The 17,535-nt window shown below is 45.4% G+C and overlaps 1 protein-coding gene across 8 annotated transcripts in view; it reads right to left on the bottom strand.

Annotated features, from left to right (window-relative positions):
• Positions 1–670: 670 nt before the first annotated feature.
• The window catches only part of LOC125520579 (proteasome subunit beta type-8-like), a 39,825-nt gene continuing 22,960 nt past the window's right edge, over positions 671–17,535 (bottom strand). For 2 of the 8 annotated variants that reach the window (XM_048685535.1, XM_048685554.1), the window contains 3 exons: positions 12,132–12,254; positions 11,474–11,520; positions 11,083–11,393 (listed from right to left, as the gene is read on the bottom strand). In XM_048685535.1, the coding sequence (XP_048541492.1) occupies positions 11,249–11,393; positions 11,474–11,520; positions 12,132–12,254 (315 nt within the window). In that variant the 3' untranslated portion in view covers positions 11,083–11,248. Of the gene's footprint in view, positions 963–1,051; positions 1,129–1,289; positions 1,521–11,082; positions 11,429–11,473; positions 11,521–12,131; positions 12,255–17,535 lie in introns of those variants that run through there. The other 6 variants (XR_007288755.1, XR_007288747.1, XR_007288746.1 and 3 more) reach the window with 6 other exon arrangements.

Genomic DNA, 17,535 nt, shown 5'->3' with positions numbered 1-17,535 from the left:
AACACAAGGAGTCCGCTTCTGCCCCTGTTGTGCTCCACCCTACCTGCAGTTCGGCGCTACCTGCTGGATCCTGGCGTGAAGGTCGCTCGATCATGCCTCGCTCGCTGCTTTGACCGCTTGGTGCTGGCTCCGCTGACTGCTTCTTATCTTCAAGTACAAAAAAATAAGTACAATGTTTTCGTCCGGTACACTTCTCCCTTGGCGGTGTCCCTTACATCGGCCCCGTCTCGCATACACCTTTCTGCAGTTCTTGGTGCTCGTCTTCTGCTGACCGTGATGGTCGCTCTTTAACGACTCCTCTCGTGAGTTGACCTCCGCACATGATGATTGTCACCTTACATCAACTACTCTCACGACTTGCATCGTTGATTACATGTCAAATCCTCACTCACATCCTTCAACTCAATCTACTGCATGCCACTCAGTAACCAGCTACAGGAAAATAAAACTACAACCTTTGTACCAAAATGTAAGACGTTCCCCTTTTTTGGAACGTCTTACATTTTGTTATGGAGGGAGTGCAAAGTAGTGTAACACCAATGATTACTTGGGAATGCCAAGACTCGACACATCTCTGAACTTTCTTCCAACTGCATAATTTGCAGGTGTCTTGAGATCCAATAATTTTAGCTGTTCAACAGTATGTGCCGAGCTTGAACATTGTCGTCCATCAGCAACAAGTCAAGATTAGGGTACTAAAAACATTACAAGTTCACGTTTCTTCTCACCAATCCTGAATTTTGGTTCTGATTCATGGCTTGGTCCATAACTGTAGTATAATAAGTTACAAATTGACCTCATAACATAATTGCATCCACCACACAAATAAGGTTCCCCTGCCTCACCTTTACAATTCTTGGACCATCAGCACCTAAACAAGCAACTCCCATCAGCACCAACCATAGGTGCCAGCTTAACATGATTGTTGACGTTAAGTTGCCAATGAAACTCGAGGATAAGAGCTTGCATATATACAAAGGAAACAACATTTAACAATAACCGAAACTACTACATATGTGGAATAGAAGAATTATAGTATTTGTTTTTTTACCTGGAGTACAACCATTATCACCAGAATGGCCACGAAGAAGTGATTCCCGCTAGAAACCTTGAATATGTTCAGCTCATCTGTTTCATTGCATTGAACTCATCAAACACCTTAGAAAAGAAAGATGAAATGATATGTATACCCAACTATGTTAACAACATATACTTCTGGTTCACATTCGATGAAATTATTAAATTACACCGGTACATCAGGAGGTAGCTACTCCTGAACTATAAAATTCAGAATTTAAGCTTTTAATCCTGAATAAATGAATACAGTAAACATGTACAGAAATTGCCAAGTTATGTTCTCTATTGCCCAAACACTCGCCAAGACTACCTTATCAAAGGATCAAGGAGATACTAGTAACTAGCCAAGTTAGGAGGAATGACAGCCATATCTTGCTTTGTTTCTTCAGATCCAAACGCACGCTAAAGGCCTTTCTTCCGGATAAAAACTGGTCTGTCAAGCCCTGAAATAGTTACGCTGTACGTCAGATGTAGAAATACACATGTCACAATTGCAAGGACAAACATAACTGCTCCCCTCCTCAGTTTATCGCAAAAGATAAATTCCCTCTCTAATACATAATTAATTAATGGAGGCGGTATCCCTGAATAATCTCATAAATAATGGAGATGCACGTGTGATGATTATAAAATGGATTATGTTAACCTTTGAGTCCTTCATTTTCCATGCATGTGGGATTTCCCACAATCTATGCAGGGGCTAAAATATCATACTGTTGAGCACCAGAATCAGCTCTTTCAGTCCTCAGTTTCACAGGACCAATTTCATCTTATGACTGCCGTAAAATTCAGCACATACTACTAACGCAAATTTCACTCTCCAACTAAGATTTTCAATGAGGCACTCTTCGCTACTAATATTATCAAGCATAATTAAATATCTCACAATATCAGCAGGCAATCAACAAGGTGGACCATCAACATGCATTTTTGGAACTAGAATGTGGCACAGAGAAATATGATCAACAACTAGGGAGTGGAAATTATGCTCTTCTATTACAAAGGGATAACAGTTAGTACTTAGTACTCCCTCCGTAAAGAAATATAAGTGTTTAGATCACTATTTTAGTGATCTAAACACTCTTATATTTCTTTACAGAGCGAGTAGCATCTAAGGTCTAATATAAATAAAGGATTGTGTGACTGACAAGCAAACAACAACCAATTAAAACAATATTTTTCTGCAGAACCTAAATATTGTACAAGGAACATCTTTACCTCTCGTGTGAAAGAAACCCTATGCACACAAGGTTAGACAATTAAAAATACATAGTTTATATTACCGGAAGTAAAAGGAATGCACCTTTATTTTGAAATGGAATATCTGAAAAGCCTACCATACAGGGAGATTCAAAAGAATTATCATGGAACCTTGATTTAAATCTTTTCAACTTGCTGATTGCATATCAAGGAGATCAAGGAGAAGAGGGTTAAGTCCTCTTGGTTTGTGGGTTGAGTCTACCAAAAATTCAGCAAATATTGACAGTCGTTCTCATTGCAATGGAAATAAATCCATCTGGAAACTGCTAGGAGCCAAGCATTGCTCCAGACAACATGAAACACAGAACAGAAGTTAAATTACTCATGTCATCAGATGGATAATCACATAATTTTACTTGTGACATTGGGGTAGAGGTGGGATGCAAATCCCCACAATGGCAAAGTGTTGGTATGGCGCTAGCTAAGCTTGTAATTACTGTTGCTCATAATTACTGTTGCTCCCCAAAAGCTCGAGACATTGCCGTTCAAATAAATCCAACTTGAATTCTGTGAAGTTGGCTAATGGCAACTAAACAAGAAAATTACGTGATGCACTGTATCTGGACTTCTGGAGTGAGCGGAGATTTGGGAGCATTACTGAAGAATATACGCGATTCTAAAGAATACACACGCAATGAAAAAGTGCTGAGAAACTCTGTCCTTGCCAGAATCCGCACCAGCCTCGAGGGGACGCAGGCTTTCCACCAGCAGGAAGATGCGATGCCCCAGGCCCGAATCCTCTGCAGTCGATTTCGCACGCTGATGCCCACCCCCGAATCAACCGAGAGCAGAAGCACAACAGTAAGGATGCTGTAATGTGTCGTCGCGAAGCCGAGGCCCCGATTCCTCTGCGGCTGGAGCCAAGCGACGACGAGGACACCCAACGCAAAACCGCCCGCTCGCGGCCGAAACCGATCGACCCTCGCCTCCGACCTCGATGCTGCTGGAAGTGGAGCCCGCGTTTCCCAGAAACTGCAGGGAGGCTAGCTCGCAAGACCCACGACCAAATTTTCTTTTCCTCGCTAACATAAAAAAAATCATTGTCTGCCAACCGTGGTGGGAATTGTTTTTTTCTTTTGGTGGGTCAACCGAGCAGATACGAAGGGAGTCCGGCTCGGTAGGTCGTTTGATCGGGATGAAGAATAAGTTATTCTTCACCCAGGGATATATATATATATATATATAGAGAGAGAGAGAGAGAGAGAACTGGAACGGGCTCCAAGAGGAGGAAGCAAGCGAGGGGAGGAGGCGGCTGCGCCATTTGCTCTGCTTGCTTCTCTGCACTTACGCGGCTCCCGGGGTTCTGGTCCAAGCCAGAGGGGAGCAGCCGCCGTTTGAGGCGCCCTGACTTCCCTTCGTCTTCTTTAGCAGCATGTGGTAGACAAGGGGAGATAAAGCCCCACAGTTCCGCACCTGCTGCTCCTTGCGCCCCACGCTGACCTCTCCTCCACCCGTGATGCATGCGCCGCCTAGAGCTCGGGCCTCGATGCTCCCTCCGCCGCTAGCCTAATGACCGTCCCTACAACCCTGAGCGTCTCCGCCGACCCTGACTATGCTAACGACATGATCATCAATGGCGACGACCCTCGGTATATTGCCTTTGTGAAGGGACGTCTTAGTGAGCAGCTTCTTATGTCTGATTTTGGCCTACTTTCTTGGGATAGAGGTCTCTTCTACCTCTAATGGCTTTTTTGTTTTCCAAGAAAAATATATCCAGAATCTTCTTGCTCATGCTGCTCTTACTGATGAGTGCACTGTTGAGACTCCCATGGAGCTCAATGTTCACCTTCGTGCTAGCGATGGTGACCCTTGTCTAATCCGACGTGTTATCGTCATCTTGTTGGGGGTCTTGTTTATCTAGATGTTACTTGTCCAGATATCTCCTATCCCGTCCATATTGAGTCAGTTTGTCTTTGCACCCACATTGGTTCACTATAGTCACCTCCTTCTCCTTCGTGTTCTCTGATATCTTCGTGGCACGATCTCTCACCGTATGTTCTTTCCCTACTCTAGTTCATTACAGCTTCAGGCCTATTCAAATGCTACATGGACTATCCCTGGGATCGTCGTTCACTTTTTTCTTACTGTGTTTTTCTTGGTGGTTCTCTCACTGCCTCGAAGACAAAGAAATAGACTACAGTTTCATGTTTGAGTGCAGAGGCTGAGCCTCGAGCTATGGCTCTTTTGACGACAGAGGTGACCTTGTTACGGTGGTTACTTCAGAAGTTTGGTATTTCTGTCACTACACCTACTTTGCTCCTATTTGACAATACATGTGCTCATAGTGTTGCGCGCGACCCAGCGGAGAATGAGCTCACCAAGCATATTGGTGTTGATGCTTTTTTGTGTGTGCAGGTCTGCGAAATTCGGGTTATTGCTCCTCAGTATGTGCCTTCGGAGTTACAGTTGGCAGATTTCTTTAGGAAGGCCCAAACTAGAGCACAACATGACTTCTATATTTATCTCTCCAAGCTCGGTGTTGTTGACCCACCATGAGTTTGAGGGAGGGGGAGTTAAGAGTTATATATTTAGTCGTGTACCCCTTTGTATTTTCCACGCTCTATAATGTTTTTTTGCATATTGTAAAACACTTGTACCTTACAATGGCATATGGCCACATGGAAACACAGTTGCATATTTCCTAACAGGTACCTCCCTCCTTGTTAATGGCCAAAGACTTCTTAGCACATTGTCCTTTCATGTTCCTCAACATACCATGCAGCTCATTTCTGGTGGTCAGATTGTTGACTCTGGTTGTCGGGTAATTCTCGACTTTGACTCATGCTCTGCTTCGGGCCGTCACACTGGTGCTCTCCTTGGTGCTGGCCCCCGATGTCATAACTCCCAGGGCCTTTGGGAGCTTGACTGGCTTCACTTTCCCTCCGTTGCCACCGCCGCCAGTCTCTCCACCTCTGTTGCCTTGTCTACCAGCTCTTTTCACCAATGGGATCATCGCCTTGGTTACTTGTGTTACTCTCGTCTCTCATCCTTAGTTCGGCGTGGCCTTCTTGAAACGTGTGAGGCCTTAAAGCACTGACTCGAACCTTTGCCCTCTATGTTCGCCTTAGGCACCCCCTTGGTGATTGTCAACCGTATGTGGTCCTTTAGCTGATGAAAATCGCTTTGCTTTCCTCCAAAAGCTGAGTTGTGCTCCTCGCAACATGGTCCTCGGGTCGTTACCGATGACTTCAACTTGATCTAGCAGGCGGGGGCGGGTAAGAATAACGCTAACCTAGAAAGAAGATAGATGGGCAGATTTCACCGTTTCCTTGATGACCTTGGCTTCGCGAGATCAACCTCATTAGGTGGGGCTACTGTTCGAGCAACGAGTGACGGTCACCAACGTTGGCGCAGCTAGACCGCTTGTTCTGTTCAACGAATTGGAGGTAATGACATCCTAGTTGCTTTTCAGTGCGGATACTCCATGGCATTAGATTTAGCCTGTACACCATGATTTTCACACCTAGGGCTCACCAGTCCCACTTCAAGGATATCTGGCCGAATTTTGATGGCTTCCGCCAGGTGGTTGCTGATGCCTAGCATGTGTCGTCGCACCTTCGCCAACTCTAGCTTTTGGCTGTCCTGCTGAAGCATATGGACAACACATTGTAGCTGTGGAGCGACCGGCATATTGGCAGCATCAAGCTACAACAGCTCATGGCTAAGGAAATCATTTTTCAGCTCAACGTGGTGCAGGAGTCCCGACAGCTGTCCCAAAAGGAGTTTAATCTGCACAAAGAGTTGAAGCTTAAGTTGCTTGGTTTGGCCTCCCTCAAGTGCATCATCCCCCGCCAGCCCTCCACTTGCACTAGCTAGCCGAGGGAGACGCAAACACATGCTACTTCTACATCCATGCGTGCCACTGCCACTGCCACTGCAAAAAATCACATGGTTGCCATCGCCCGTGACAGTATTGTGGCCTTGACCCATAAGGATAAGGAGTAGACGCTGGTAGACTACTCGTCCATCATGGGTTGCGCCATCCCTCGTAGAGTTTTTTTACCAACTCACTTTGGAGATCATCAAAGATGAGCTTGCCGTAGTCGTCCACCAACTCTATTTGCTTATACCGGGTTGCCTCGTCGAGCCTAATGATGCCCCCATCATCTTGGTGCCAGAGAAGAAAAACTCAAACAAGGTCGCGCACTTCCACCTGATATGTTTGCCGCATACCTTTGGTAGGCTTTTCTCCAAGTTGCTTGCTCCACATCATGCCTCGGCTCCCAGAACTAATCAAGGAAAACCAGAGCTCCTTCATGCTCACCACTAAGGACTTCCACATTAGAATCATCGCAACCCTCGTGCTCAAGGTTGACACTGCGAAGGCATTCGATTCAGTCTCATGGCCCTTCCTCCTATGGTCTCACGGCACGCCGGCACTGGCAGCAGGTTCAACGAGTTGGTGTGGATGATTCTACCATAGACACCCTCAACAGGGTGCCCGAGAGGCATATTCTTCACCGTCATGGCCTGTGGCAAGGTGACCCCCTTTTGTCTTTGTTGTTTCTTCTTTGTGCTGCAAGTGCTCAACGCCTTGCCGATCCATGCGAAGAGCATTGTCATGTTAGAGCCATCGTGCTGGCGTGGCGTCAAGCACCTCATGTCAATGACAATGCCGACATGGTCCTCATCCTGTCTTCGACGTGCGGCAACCTGGTCTTGGTGGCACGTCGAGCTTATGCACCAACTTCGACAAGTGTTCCTTTGCACCAATCTATTGCAGCATCGCCGAGATTTAAGTGATTAAGCTAAGCTTCGCGTGTGCTTTCCCAGCGCTCCCGTGCACCTACCTTAGTCTCCCCTTGTGCAAGATTCGCATGGTCCACATGTAGCCTCTTCTAGACAAAGTTCTCAACTGCATCCCCACTTGGATTGAGAATCTACTAAACATGGGAGGCTGGCTCATGCTTGTCAAATTAGTACTTCTCTCCATCCCAGTTTATCAAGCCATCGCCATGCAACTACCTCTGTGTTTACTTGCGGCAGTTGAGAAGTACATCCGTTGCCTGGTTGTGGGTTACTATGTGTGCTGCCTCGATCCCACATCTTGTCTTCCCTTGTTGGGCGGCCGCATCACCGCAGACTCAGGCACCACCATCGGCGAGCAGGAGCACGAGCAAGCGTCCTTTCGACCTTGTTCCGTCTGATGTCTGGGGTCCATCTTTATAGATGATTTCTCCTAACACACATGGATATACTTTATTTCTTCCAGGCATGGAGTTCGTGCGACGGAACATGGCTAATTTTCAGGGGCCATGAAATTCCTAGCACAAGGCAGTCCATAGCAAGCAGCAGCCAGCAGGCCCGCTACTTGATATCCAGCATGGGCCCGTAAGCCGCCCCGCTAGCGCTAGCGCATCTAGCTGTCCAGGCTGCATAGTCTCCCATGGAGCCCAGGCGTTGAGCAATCAAGGCATCGAGCCATCGAGGACACCAGGTCGAGTGGACGAGTCGTCTCCAACGCCGCCTCCTGCCCTCATCTCTTGTCTGTTCGTCTTCTCTCCTTTTTCTCCAATACGACGCTTGAAGCTCGGCGATCCTCCATCGGTCCATCCCCATCCAATTCAGCATGTGATGCTTCTATCAGCTGTCGGCCATCGATCCATGAGTTCCGCAGATTGCATTCCATCTATTTTACATCTTTTCTATACATGTTTCAAGATCCAAGTCATGTCTTCTCAGGATAGACAACATGAATCCGGTTACCAAAAGCATTTCAAAAAAAACAAAGAAGTTAGGTCGATTACAGAAAGGAGCCATGGATAAGTTTGTTGCAAAAGAACCACATGTGTCCTCTAATAATCAATCACAGGATCAAGGCCTCACGGTTGATAATAATGTTGACCCTGATGTTGACAATGATCATAGAGATGAACAAGCAGAGAGAGAAAATAATGATGAGGTTGATGATGATCTTATTGGTAACACAAACATTGATATGGATAATAATGGTGATGACATCGGGACAACTAGTATTGATGTTAACTCAAATACTTCACCTGTTGCGGATGTCGGTGGTGCTTTTCATGTTAATATATTTGATCCAAGAAATTGGGGTTCTCTTGATCCTAAGCATATTGACATTTTAGCACAAAAGGGCCCTAAAAGAGACTCACAATTTCAGAAAGGTCTTAAGGACAGATATTCTAGCAGGTTTTCTACACTATTCTATACTAGAATTATGTCAAATGGGGAGCATTGCGATAGAGATTGGCTTGTCTATTCTAAGGACCTCAATAGACTATTTTGCTTTGGTTGTAAATTATTTACAAAAAGGGCTTAGAAAAGGTCTGTTGGCAAACGAGGGGTGTGATGATTCAATACATCTTGGCAATACACTTAAAGAGCATGAGACAAGTGTAGATCATGTTTTGAATATGACCACTTGGTATGAGCTCCGTACTACTAGATTGCAAAAGCATCAAACTATTGATAAAGATGCTCAATGACAACTTGAGAATGAAGAGCATTGGAGAAATCTAGCCTTCCGTGGTAGTACCAGCAAACTGTATGAAGACAACAATGGGAAGCAATGGGAATTTCTTGGGTCTGGTAGAGATGTTGGCTGAATTTAACACAGTTATTCAAGAGCATGTTTGTAGTATTACAAATGAAGAAACTCATGCTCATCATCTTGATCATAAGATTTAGAATGAGTTCATACACTTGTTTGCTTCGGCTATTAAGTTTGAGATTTTTAAGAAAATAAAGAGTGCAAAATATTTCTCGGTCGCACTTGATTGTACCCTGATGCAAGCCACCAAGAACAGATATGTTCAATTATTAGGTATGTGGATTCATCTTCAAGTCATGTTTGTGTAGAAGAATCATTTCTAGGATTTTTAGATGTAAATGGTACAACTCGGCAAGGACTTTTAGAAGTGCTAGAGAATGAACTTAAGCTTCTTGATCTTGATATAGATAATGTGAGAGGACAAGGGTATGATAATGGGTCAGATATGAAAGGAAAAACATCATGGGGTACAACGGAGAGTTTTGAATGTAAATCCTAGAGCTATCTATTCTGCTTGTGGTTGCCATAGCCTTAATTTAACACTTTGTGGTATCATCCAACACATTTATGTAACTTTCCCAATTTTTACGAAGAAATGCAATTCTGAAAGATAACATAGATAGGAGTGACGCTCAAGTTAGTATCAGCTACACGTTGGAAGAGTTGTGTCAACAGTGTTAAAGCTATCAGATTTAAATGTGCAGCCATTTGGGAGGCTCTACTTTAGGTACCAAATATTTTTACATTTATTATTATGTAATTCCTTTGGCTATCTCCAACTATAATATATATTTCCTTTCTTTTCATTTTAGGTATCCGAAACTGATAATGATATAAACAAGCAGCGGGGCAAAAGGTTTGGCATATAATGAACCTGGGGAATATGAATTTAAGTGGCAATAGTAATTTGGTCTGAGGTATTAGATGTTGTTAATTTAGTAAGTAAACACTTGCAAGCAAAGGATATGCTTATAGATGTTGCTATTGAGAAAGTGAAAGGGTTGATTATTTTTTCGAAGGGTATAGAGAAAGTGGCTTTTTAGAAGCATTGGAGATAGCCAAAAAATTGCAGTTGATATGGTTATTAGTACAACATTTCATGAAAGACGAGAAATTAAAAGAAAGAGACATTTTGATGAGAACCTAGATGACACAAAGGTGCCACACAGTCTGCAGAGGAATCGTTTAGAAACGGTTATTTTCCAACTATTGTTGATCAAGCAATTATGTCACTTACAAGCAGATTTGAACAATATGAGGTTAGCAGAAATATTTTCGTTTCTCATTTACTTCGAAATCATTGCAGTCATTGGATAATGAGAGCTTGAAATCATTTCATAATCTTGAGGCAGCCCTTAAAAAAGATGGCAAATCTGGCATTGATGCCAATGAACTGTAGTGGAGTTGAGGTTACTTAAAGATTCCTTTCCAAAGGATGATATGGGGCCAGTTGAAATTCTAAAGTTTTTAAAGTGACATGATTGTTTTCCCAATGCAAGTATTCCATACATAGTTCTATTGACCATTCCTGTGACTATTGCATCAGCAGAAAGAAGCTTTTCATAATTGAAGCTATTGAAGTCCTATATGTGTACTACAATGACACAACAAAGGCTTGCTGATTTGGCCACAATTGCACTTAAGAGTGAAGTATTGGAGAACATTGATTGCGAGGATATAATTGAAGATTTCATTTCAAAGAACACTAAAAGAATGTTGTTATTCAAGTAAAGACTATGCAACCAAGTTTTGAATAGGTATGATTCTTGAATATATTCCTTGTTATGTAAGACATTATGATATATACACTACACCTGTTTTAATTTTCTATTGTCGTGATGAGGGACTAATTTTGCCGACCCGGCCCTGATTTCTCCCATAGTGAGGTCTTATCGTCACCTTCTTGAGACGACTCGTCCGTTGATAGTCACTACCTCTCTTCCACCGCACTTTTGGGCCAAGTCTGTCTCCACTTCCATCGATCTTCAATCTTCAGCAATCCACTGCTTTGCAAGGTGGCACTCCTTTCAAGCATCTATTTGATTACTAGTGGACCCGTTGCGCCAAATGGCGCAGAGGCACCCTAAATCCATGTGTGCGATGAAAAAATATCCATAGTTGAATCCCCTTTAATAGAAAATATGGGTGTCTAGAATGAGATGTGTATACATATTTTACTTTGATAGCGCAGCGTATATGTTTTAGTTAGCCTAGCTATGGGCAAGTACATATCATAATAAGCATAATCTCCTTTAGTCGAAAAAAATGGTGTCTTGTTGTGTACAATGAGATATATATACACATCCTAATTTGGTGGTATAAAGCCCCATTCAAAACCTCTGGCATATTTACACACCGTTACAGTAATGTGACTTAATAGCTGTGTTGACTGAAAATCTATGTTGTTTTAGGTTTCCACCACGGCTGAGCATGAGGGGAGCTCGCATGAATGATCCTGTGAACATTAGCTTTGTTGAAGCCGTGGACACCAGCTTTGATGAAGGCGTAGAGACCAGCTCCGATGAAGGTATTTTCAGCAATGCTAGACATCAGTTACGCGCAGGAAGATAAATATATCTGCAGCCACAAATAATGGACATGCAGAAGAAAAGGAGAGCAAACCTTGAGGAGCAGAAACGAGCTGCAGGTCTAGGAACAGAGCAGTTCGTCTAACGTGCAAAATAAACAGACAAAAACGTAAGAACACAGGCACAACAATGCAGACATAAAGCCTGTCAATCTATCAACGCATTAAAACATGTCTGAAAGGCCATCCACTACATACAAAACAACACGACGGCATCACAATAATACCTTTAATCTAAGAGAATAATACTGAAGAAATGAATGGAAGGAGAACAGAGCTATAAAGCTTTTATTAATCGATGAGTAGCCCGGTTCTCTTTCCAATAATAAATATGCAGAAACTGGGAGAGATGGCCACCGATCAATTTGACATGCTGTGCTTTCAGCCAAACTAAGATACACAACCAGCCAATGTATTTTTATCTCCACTGCACCAATCTTATTGTAAGCTAATCTAGCAGAAAAATAAGACAATAAACCATGCCAAAATCATCATCAGTACACAAGCGCACGGCCCATGGTATATGCAGATAACTCAACCGTAGACAAAAGTAGGCCTAGCGCCAGAAAACACACCCACCAAATTATACCAAGCAAAAGAAAGCATATACTATAAATTGCAGAGGCAGCAGCATACGCAAAACGTAGGACTCATAAGAAATACAAAGAAAGAAGCTAAGGAGCAGTGCATTACCAGAAGGAAGAAGCACAGCCAGGACAGCAATGTTGATAGCTCACTGCCCATCTCCATGGTACGCAAGCACAGAGGAACTAATTCAGTTTGCAGGAGAACGCCGATAACCTCACAATCATCAACCTGCACGCATAATAAGGTCAAAAGGCTTGTTTTCTTGTAGAGAAGTAAGTCAGTCTCAGATGCTACATCAACAAAACAATCAAGAAATCAAGTTTTGCTCATATAGTCATCCGGACACCGAAAGCTGAAGCAAGCACATGACAACATATATGCTGAAATTACAGAGCAGAACTGGGTAGAGGAGTCAGTGAGTCTCAGATGCTACATCGACAAAACAATCAAGAACTCAAGTTTTGCTCGAGTTGAGCCTTGAATCGGCAGCCTTCACACCTACCTTGCTCTAAATTAGTCAAAAGAAATTAAAATATGTGCAGCACATAATACTTTTGAGAAATCAGTGTACACAGACATGAAGAATTTGTAATCCAATCTCCGGATGCAAAACAGCTGCATCATACGTATATATGCAGTCCATATTTCATTCTCATAATTTTCTTACAGCACTTTCTATAATTCAAGCAGGTTTTTTCTTTCTTGCCACTTATCAGTAGAACAAAACACACCAAAAAAACAAGAAACAATCTAAGAAATGTCTTCACACTTTCAAGAAAAAAAGATATGGATTATCAAGCGATGGGCGCCTTCCCTGTGTACTACCGCCAGCCTCAACACCAACTCCACATATCAAGCACATTGCCTTTCCACTGACCCCTCGTTGCCTGAGAAGAATAAAAGAGGGAACGACGTGTGAAGCTCACCTTGATGTGTTGGAATCAGATGCACTCGCTGTAGCTCGACCGAGCTGTGCCCATGATCTGGACCGGCGCTCCCGCTGGCTGGCTGTACAGTCCGCTGCAGGTTTTAGAAGACGTGCCCCAACCTCCTCGTAGGTCCCGATCCAGGAGCAGATCGAGCCGCCACCAACAACAAGGTCGAGCCCGAACCTCGCCGGCGCAGTCCGACGCCGGCCGGTGACCCACTCCCGTCCGACGCGACGCCTCCGCGGCTGCTCTCCTCTTCCCCCCTCTTTGTTCCTCTCATCTTCTCTCTCTCCTACAGAACAAATCGAGCGCCGCCACCGTCGCCCTTTGCCTGCACGCCTCCGCGGCTGCCGAGGAAGCTCGCCTCCAAGCCCGCCGAGGAGGTTTGCACGAGATGCGGGAGGTGGGCGCCATTGACACCAGAGGATGCGCGACCGTGGAGTGCGCGAGGAGGCGCTTCGCTTTTTCCCTTGCCCTCTTTTTCTGTGGAAACTGGGCCACACGCAGCGCTGGGCCCGCCCTGCATGCGACCGCAACCAACGACGCGACGACCCCGACGAATGCATCCAGGGCAGCCGACGAGCGGGACCAGGACCAGCGACAGCCCAGCCGTCATCGCGGTAGGCCAAAGGTGGGTGCAGAAGCCGGGTGCACACGCACCGGCCGACCCCTCCGCAACTGCTCCCCCAACGCAAGGCGCGAGCAGCGCGCCAGAGCGTCCCACCAAGAACTGTTGACCCAAGAAAACACTACCCTACCCCTTACACCGTGGGACATGCAGACAGTGGCACCGGAGAGCGGGACCAAGGGCAGCACCAGCCCACCCGTCATCTGTACATCACAGGTGCGGCAGCAGAAAACGGGTGCATCAGCGCCGGCCAATTCCTCTGTGGCTCGCCCATTCTGCATGACGCGGACTCTGCGTGACGAGACACGGGACGCAGCAGGACTGGCTCACCCGAGCAAAATTAACCCAGCCAATGAAAGGTATCGCCGAGCCCACCAGTCATCGTGCATCAACGAAAAAAGTCTGGGTCAAAACAGCCTGTAAAAATCAAACGATCGTGCACACGCGTTGACCTGACCAGGCGTGATCGAACGGCAAGAAGCGAAGTGAAATCGGGGGACGCTTGGGACAGCGGGTCGCCCCGGAACCTTATATGTTAAAATTTCCTGATTAGTCGGCACTTCAATTGTCTTCGTCATTGTCTATATGGCCCTAAGCAAACCCCTCGTGCCTGGTTTGAGCGCTTCATCTTAGTGGTGATTGCGGCTAGTTTTTGTCGAGTGCTACACTTTTGGTCCACCATTCAACACGTGGTCGAACACTTCTACATATCGATCATCACTCGAAACGACTCTAAGTACATTGCCTTGGTGAAGCCTCGTCATAGTGAATTTCTTATCCGATCTTGGTCCCTTCGGTACTTCCTTGCGACTGAGGTTTCTTCTACCTCTAATGACTTCTTTATTTTCTAAGAGAAGTATGTCCAGGATCTTCTCACTCGTGCTACTCTTACTGATGAGCGCACGGTTGAGACTCCTATGGAGTCAACGTCCACCCACCTCCGCTCCCTACCAGTCTGGATGGGCATCCTTTGCCTTGCTGCGGGTTGCTACGAGCACTGTCTCAATCCCACATCCCGTGTTCCCTTTATGTGTGACACCATAACCGCATGCTCGAGCACCACCAATGGTGAGCAGGAGCTCGAACAGTCGACGCATACCTGGATTATGCACGGGACGAGCCGAGGACAGGCGCTACCTAAAGTACATGCCAAGGGCGCACAGTAGGAGAACCTGGGGTGCTTATTCAAGCACGTGGCACACAACCCGCAAACAGGAAAAGAACACAAAGCTAGATCGGTGGGGTACGAAGAAAAAAGTGGGATGCCGGATCAAGTCCCTCTACTGCTAGTGCCTCCAGTCTCTGCCTCTGTTGCCATGTCTACCAGATATTTTCAAGAGTGGCATCATCGCCTTGGGTCACTTGTGATCTCTCATCCTTAGTTTGACGTGATCTTCTTGGATCCGTCTCCGATGATGTCTCTAATACGTGGTCCAGTTACCTTATACTCATGGGGAGACAGTGTCTCAACATCCTTTAGACCTTGTTCACTCTGATCTCGAGGGATCATCTCCCTTTACCTCCGCTAGTGACTTCTCTCAACACACCTAGATATATACTTTATTTCTTCTCGAAGTAAGGTCTTATCTACAAACCTTTTGCTGCCATGGTTCACAGTCAATTCTCTACGCCTATTCATGTGTTCTATGGTGACTCTGGTGGAGTATAGCTCCAAGCTGTTGCGTGGAATCCTTGCTGAACAGACTTTGGTTCTCTTATCCTGGTGCTCATGCTCAAAATGGTGTGGCTGAGCGCAAGCATCGTCACCTTCTTGAGACAGCTCCTCCATTGATGGTCACCGCCTCTCTTTCACCGCACTTTTGGGCCGAGTCTGTCACCACTTCCATCTATCTCATCAACCTTCAACAATCCACTGCTCTGCAGGGTGGCGCCCCTTTCGAGCATCTATTTGATTCTTTCCTAATTATTCGGCGCTTCAATTGTTTGGTTGTGTTTGCTATGTCCTTGCCCACGTGAATGCACCAAACTGACTACTCAGTCCGTTGAGTGTGTCTTCTTAGGATACAACGATGAGCATAAGGGATATCATTATTGGGATCATGTTGGGCGTCGGATGCCTATTTCTCGGGATATGACTTTTGATGAGTCTCATCCCTTCTACCCGCGTCCATCTTCCTCAACCTTTCCAAGGGAGGAAATCTCTTTTTTTTAATCCAACACTCCTATCACTCCCTTATCCATTCGTTGTACTGCTCGTGCTTCTCCGATAATTGCAAATCCAATGCCATCATCTCCTATGATTTCCTCACCTCGCTTATCACAGGATTCTACACCTTTATCGGTTGTGGCTTCCTTGTCTCCATCACCTGAGTTTATATCCCGATGATTTCTACTCATATTCTTCAATCTTTTCCTCACTTTTATATACATTGTCCGCGTGTTGTGAATGTGCCTACTGATGTGCCACTTCCCCTCTTGGCCTACTTGTGGCTTGCTTCCTATTCCCAGCGTTGGCGCTAGTGTTCTTGAGCCAACTTCTTATCGTGATGTTATTCATACCAAATGGCACCTTGCGATGGCAAAGGAGATTGTTGCTCTTGAGCGCATCGCCACGTGGGATATTGTTTCTCTCCCTCGTGTTTGTCCCATCACTTGGTGGGAATGTTACGACTCACTTTATATGTTCCTTCTTTTGCTCATGTTCCTCGATTTTACTGCACTCGTGGTCCGCATGTTGTGGATTCTTCTGATAAGCCATCTCCCTCAACTATTATATCTTCTTCCGTTGGCAACGCACCGCCTCAAGCTTAGCCTACTTATGGCTTTCGAGCTCGCCCGCTTCTGCCTATTGACCGCTATGGTTACTGCGCAGCTCTTCCCAAGATGACTTCTTGCCGAGAGGTTGTTCATCCCAAATGGCTGCATGTGATGGCATCGAATTTTGATGCTCTTGCCCGCATTGGCACGTGAAATCTCGTCTCCCTTCCTCCTCGTGCTCCTGTCATCACTTGTAAGTGGGTCTACAAGGTTACTTAAGACTGATGATACTCTTGAGCGTTACAAAGCTTGTTTAGTGGTGAGAACATGGTCACGACTACAAAGAGACATTTACTCCTATATATATGGCCCACATGACCACTCTTCGTGCACTTCCTCAATGTGGCTTCTATTCGCCGCTAGTCTGTCTCTCAGCTTGATGTCAAGAATGCCTACAAGTAGCCACCACCTAGGTTCTCTTCCTAATGGCATGGTTTGTCGTCTTCGTCGCCGTCTATATGGCCCTAAGCAAACCCCACGTGCATGGTTTGAACGCTTCGTCTCAATGGTGATTGCGACTAGTTTTTGGCGAGTGCTCATTATCCTACACTTTCGGTCCACCATTCAAGTCGTGGTCAAACACTTCTTCTACATGTCGATCATCACAAGCAACGACTCTTACGTACATTGCCTTGGTGAAGACTCATCATAGTGAATTTCTTATGTCCGATCTTGGTCCTATTCGGTACTTCCTTGAGATTGAGGTTTCTTCTACCTCTAATGATTTCTTTATTTTTTAAGAGAAGGTATGTCCAGGATCTTCTTACTCATGGTACTCTTACTGATGAGCGCACTGTTGAGACTCCTATGGCGTCAACGTCCACCTTTGTGACCACCTTTGCTGCCTACCATTCTGGATGTGCATCATTTCCTTGCTGCGGGTTGCTACAAGCATTGTCTCAATCCCACATCACATGTTCCCTATGTGTGACACCATAACCGCTCGCTCGAGCACCACTGATGGTGAGCAGTAGTTCGGACAATCGACGTGTACCTGGATTATGCGCGGGACGAGCTGAGCACAGGCGCTACCTAAAGTCGAGGCCAAGAGCGCATAGTAGGAGAACCTGGGGTGCTTAATCAGGCATGTGGCACACAACCCGCAAACAAGAAAGGAACACCCAGCCAGATCGACGGGGTACGAACAGTGCACACGCAAGTGGGATGCCAAATC

This window comes from Triticum urartu, chromosome 1, assembly GCF_003073215.2.
Source record: "Triticum urartu cultivar G1812 chromosome 1, Tu2.1, whole genome shotgun sequence".
Classification (NCBI taxonomy): Eukaryota; Viridiplantae; Streptophyta; class Magnoliopsida; order Poales; family Poaceae; genus Triticum; species Triticum urartu.
Note: the sequence above shows the minus strand (reverse complement) of the source record. Positions and strands in the feature narration are given on the sequence as shown.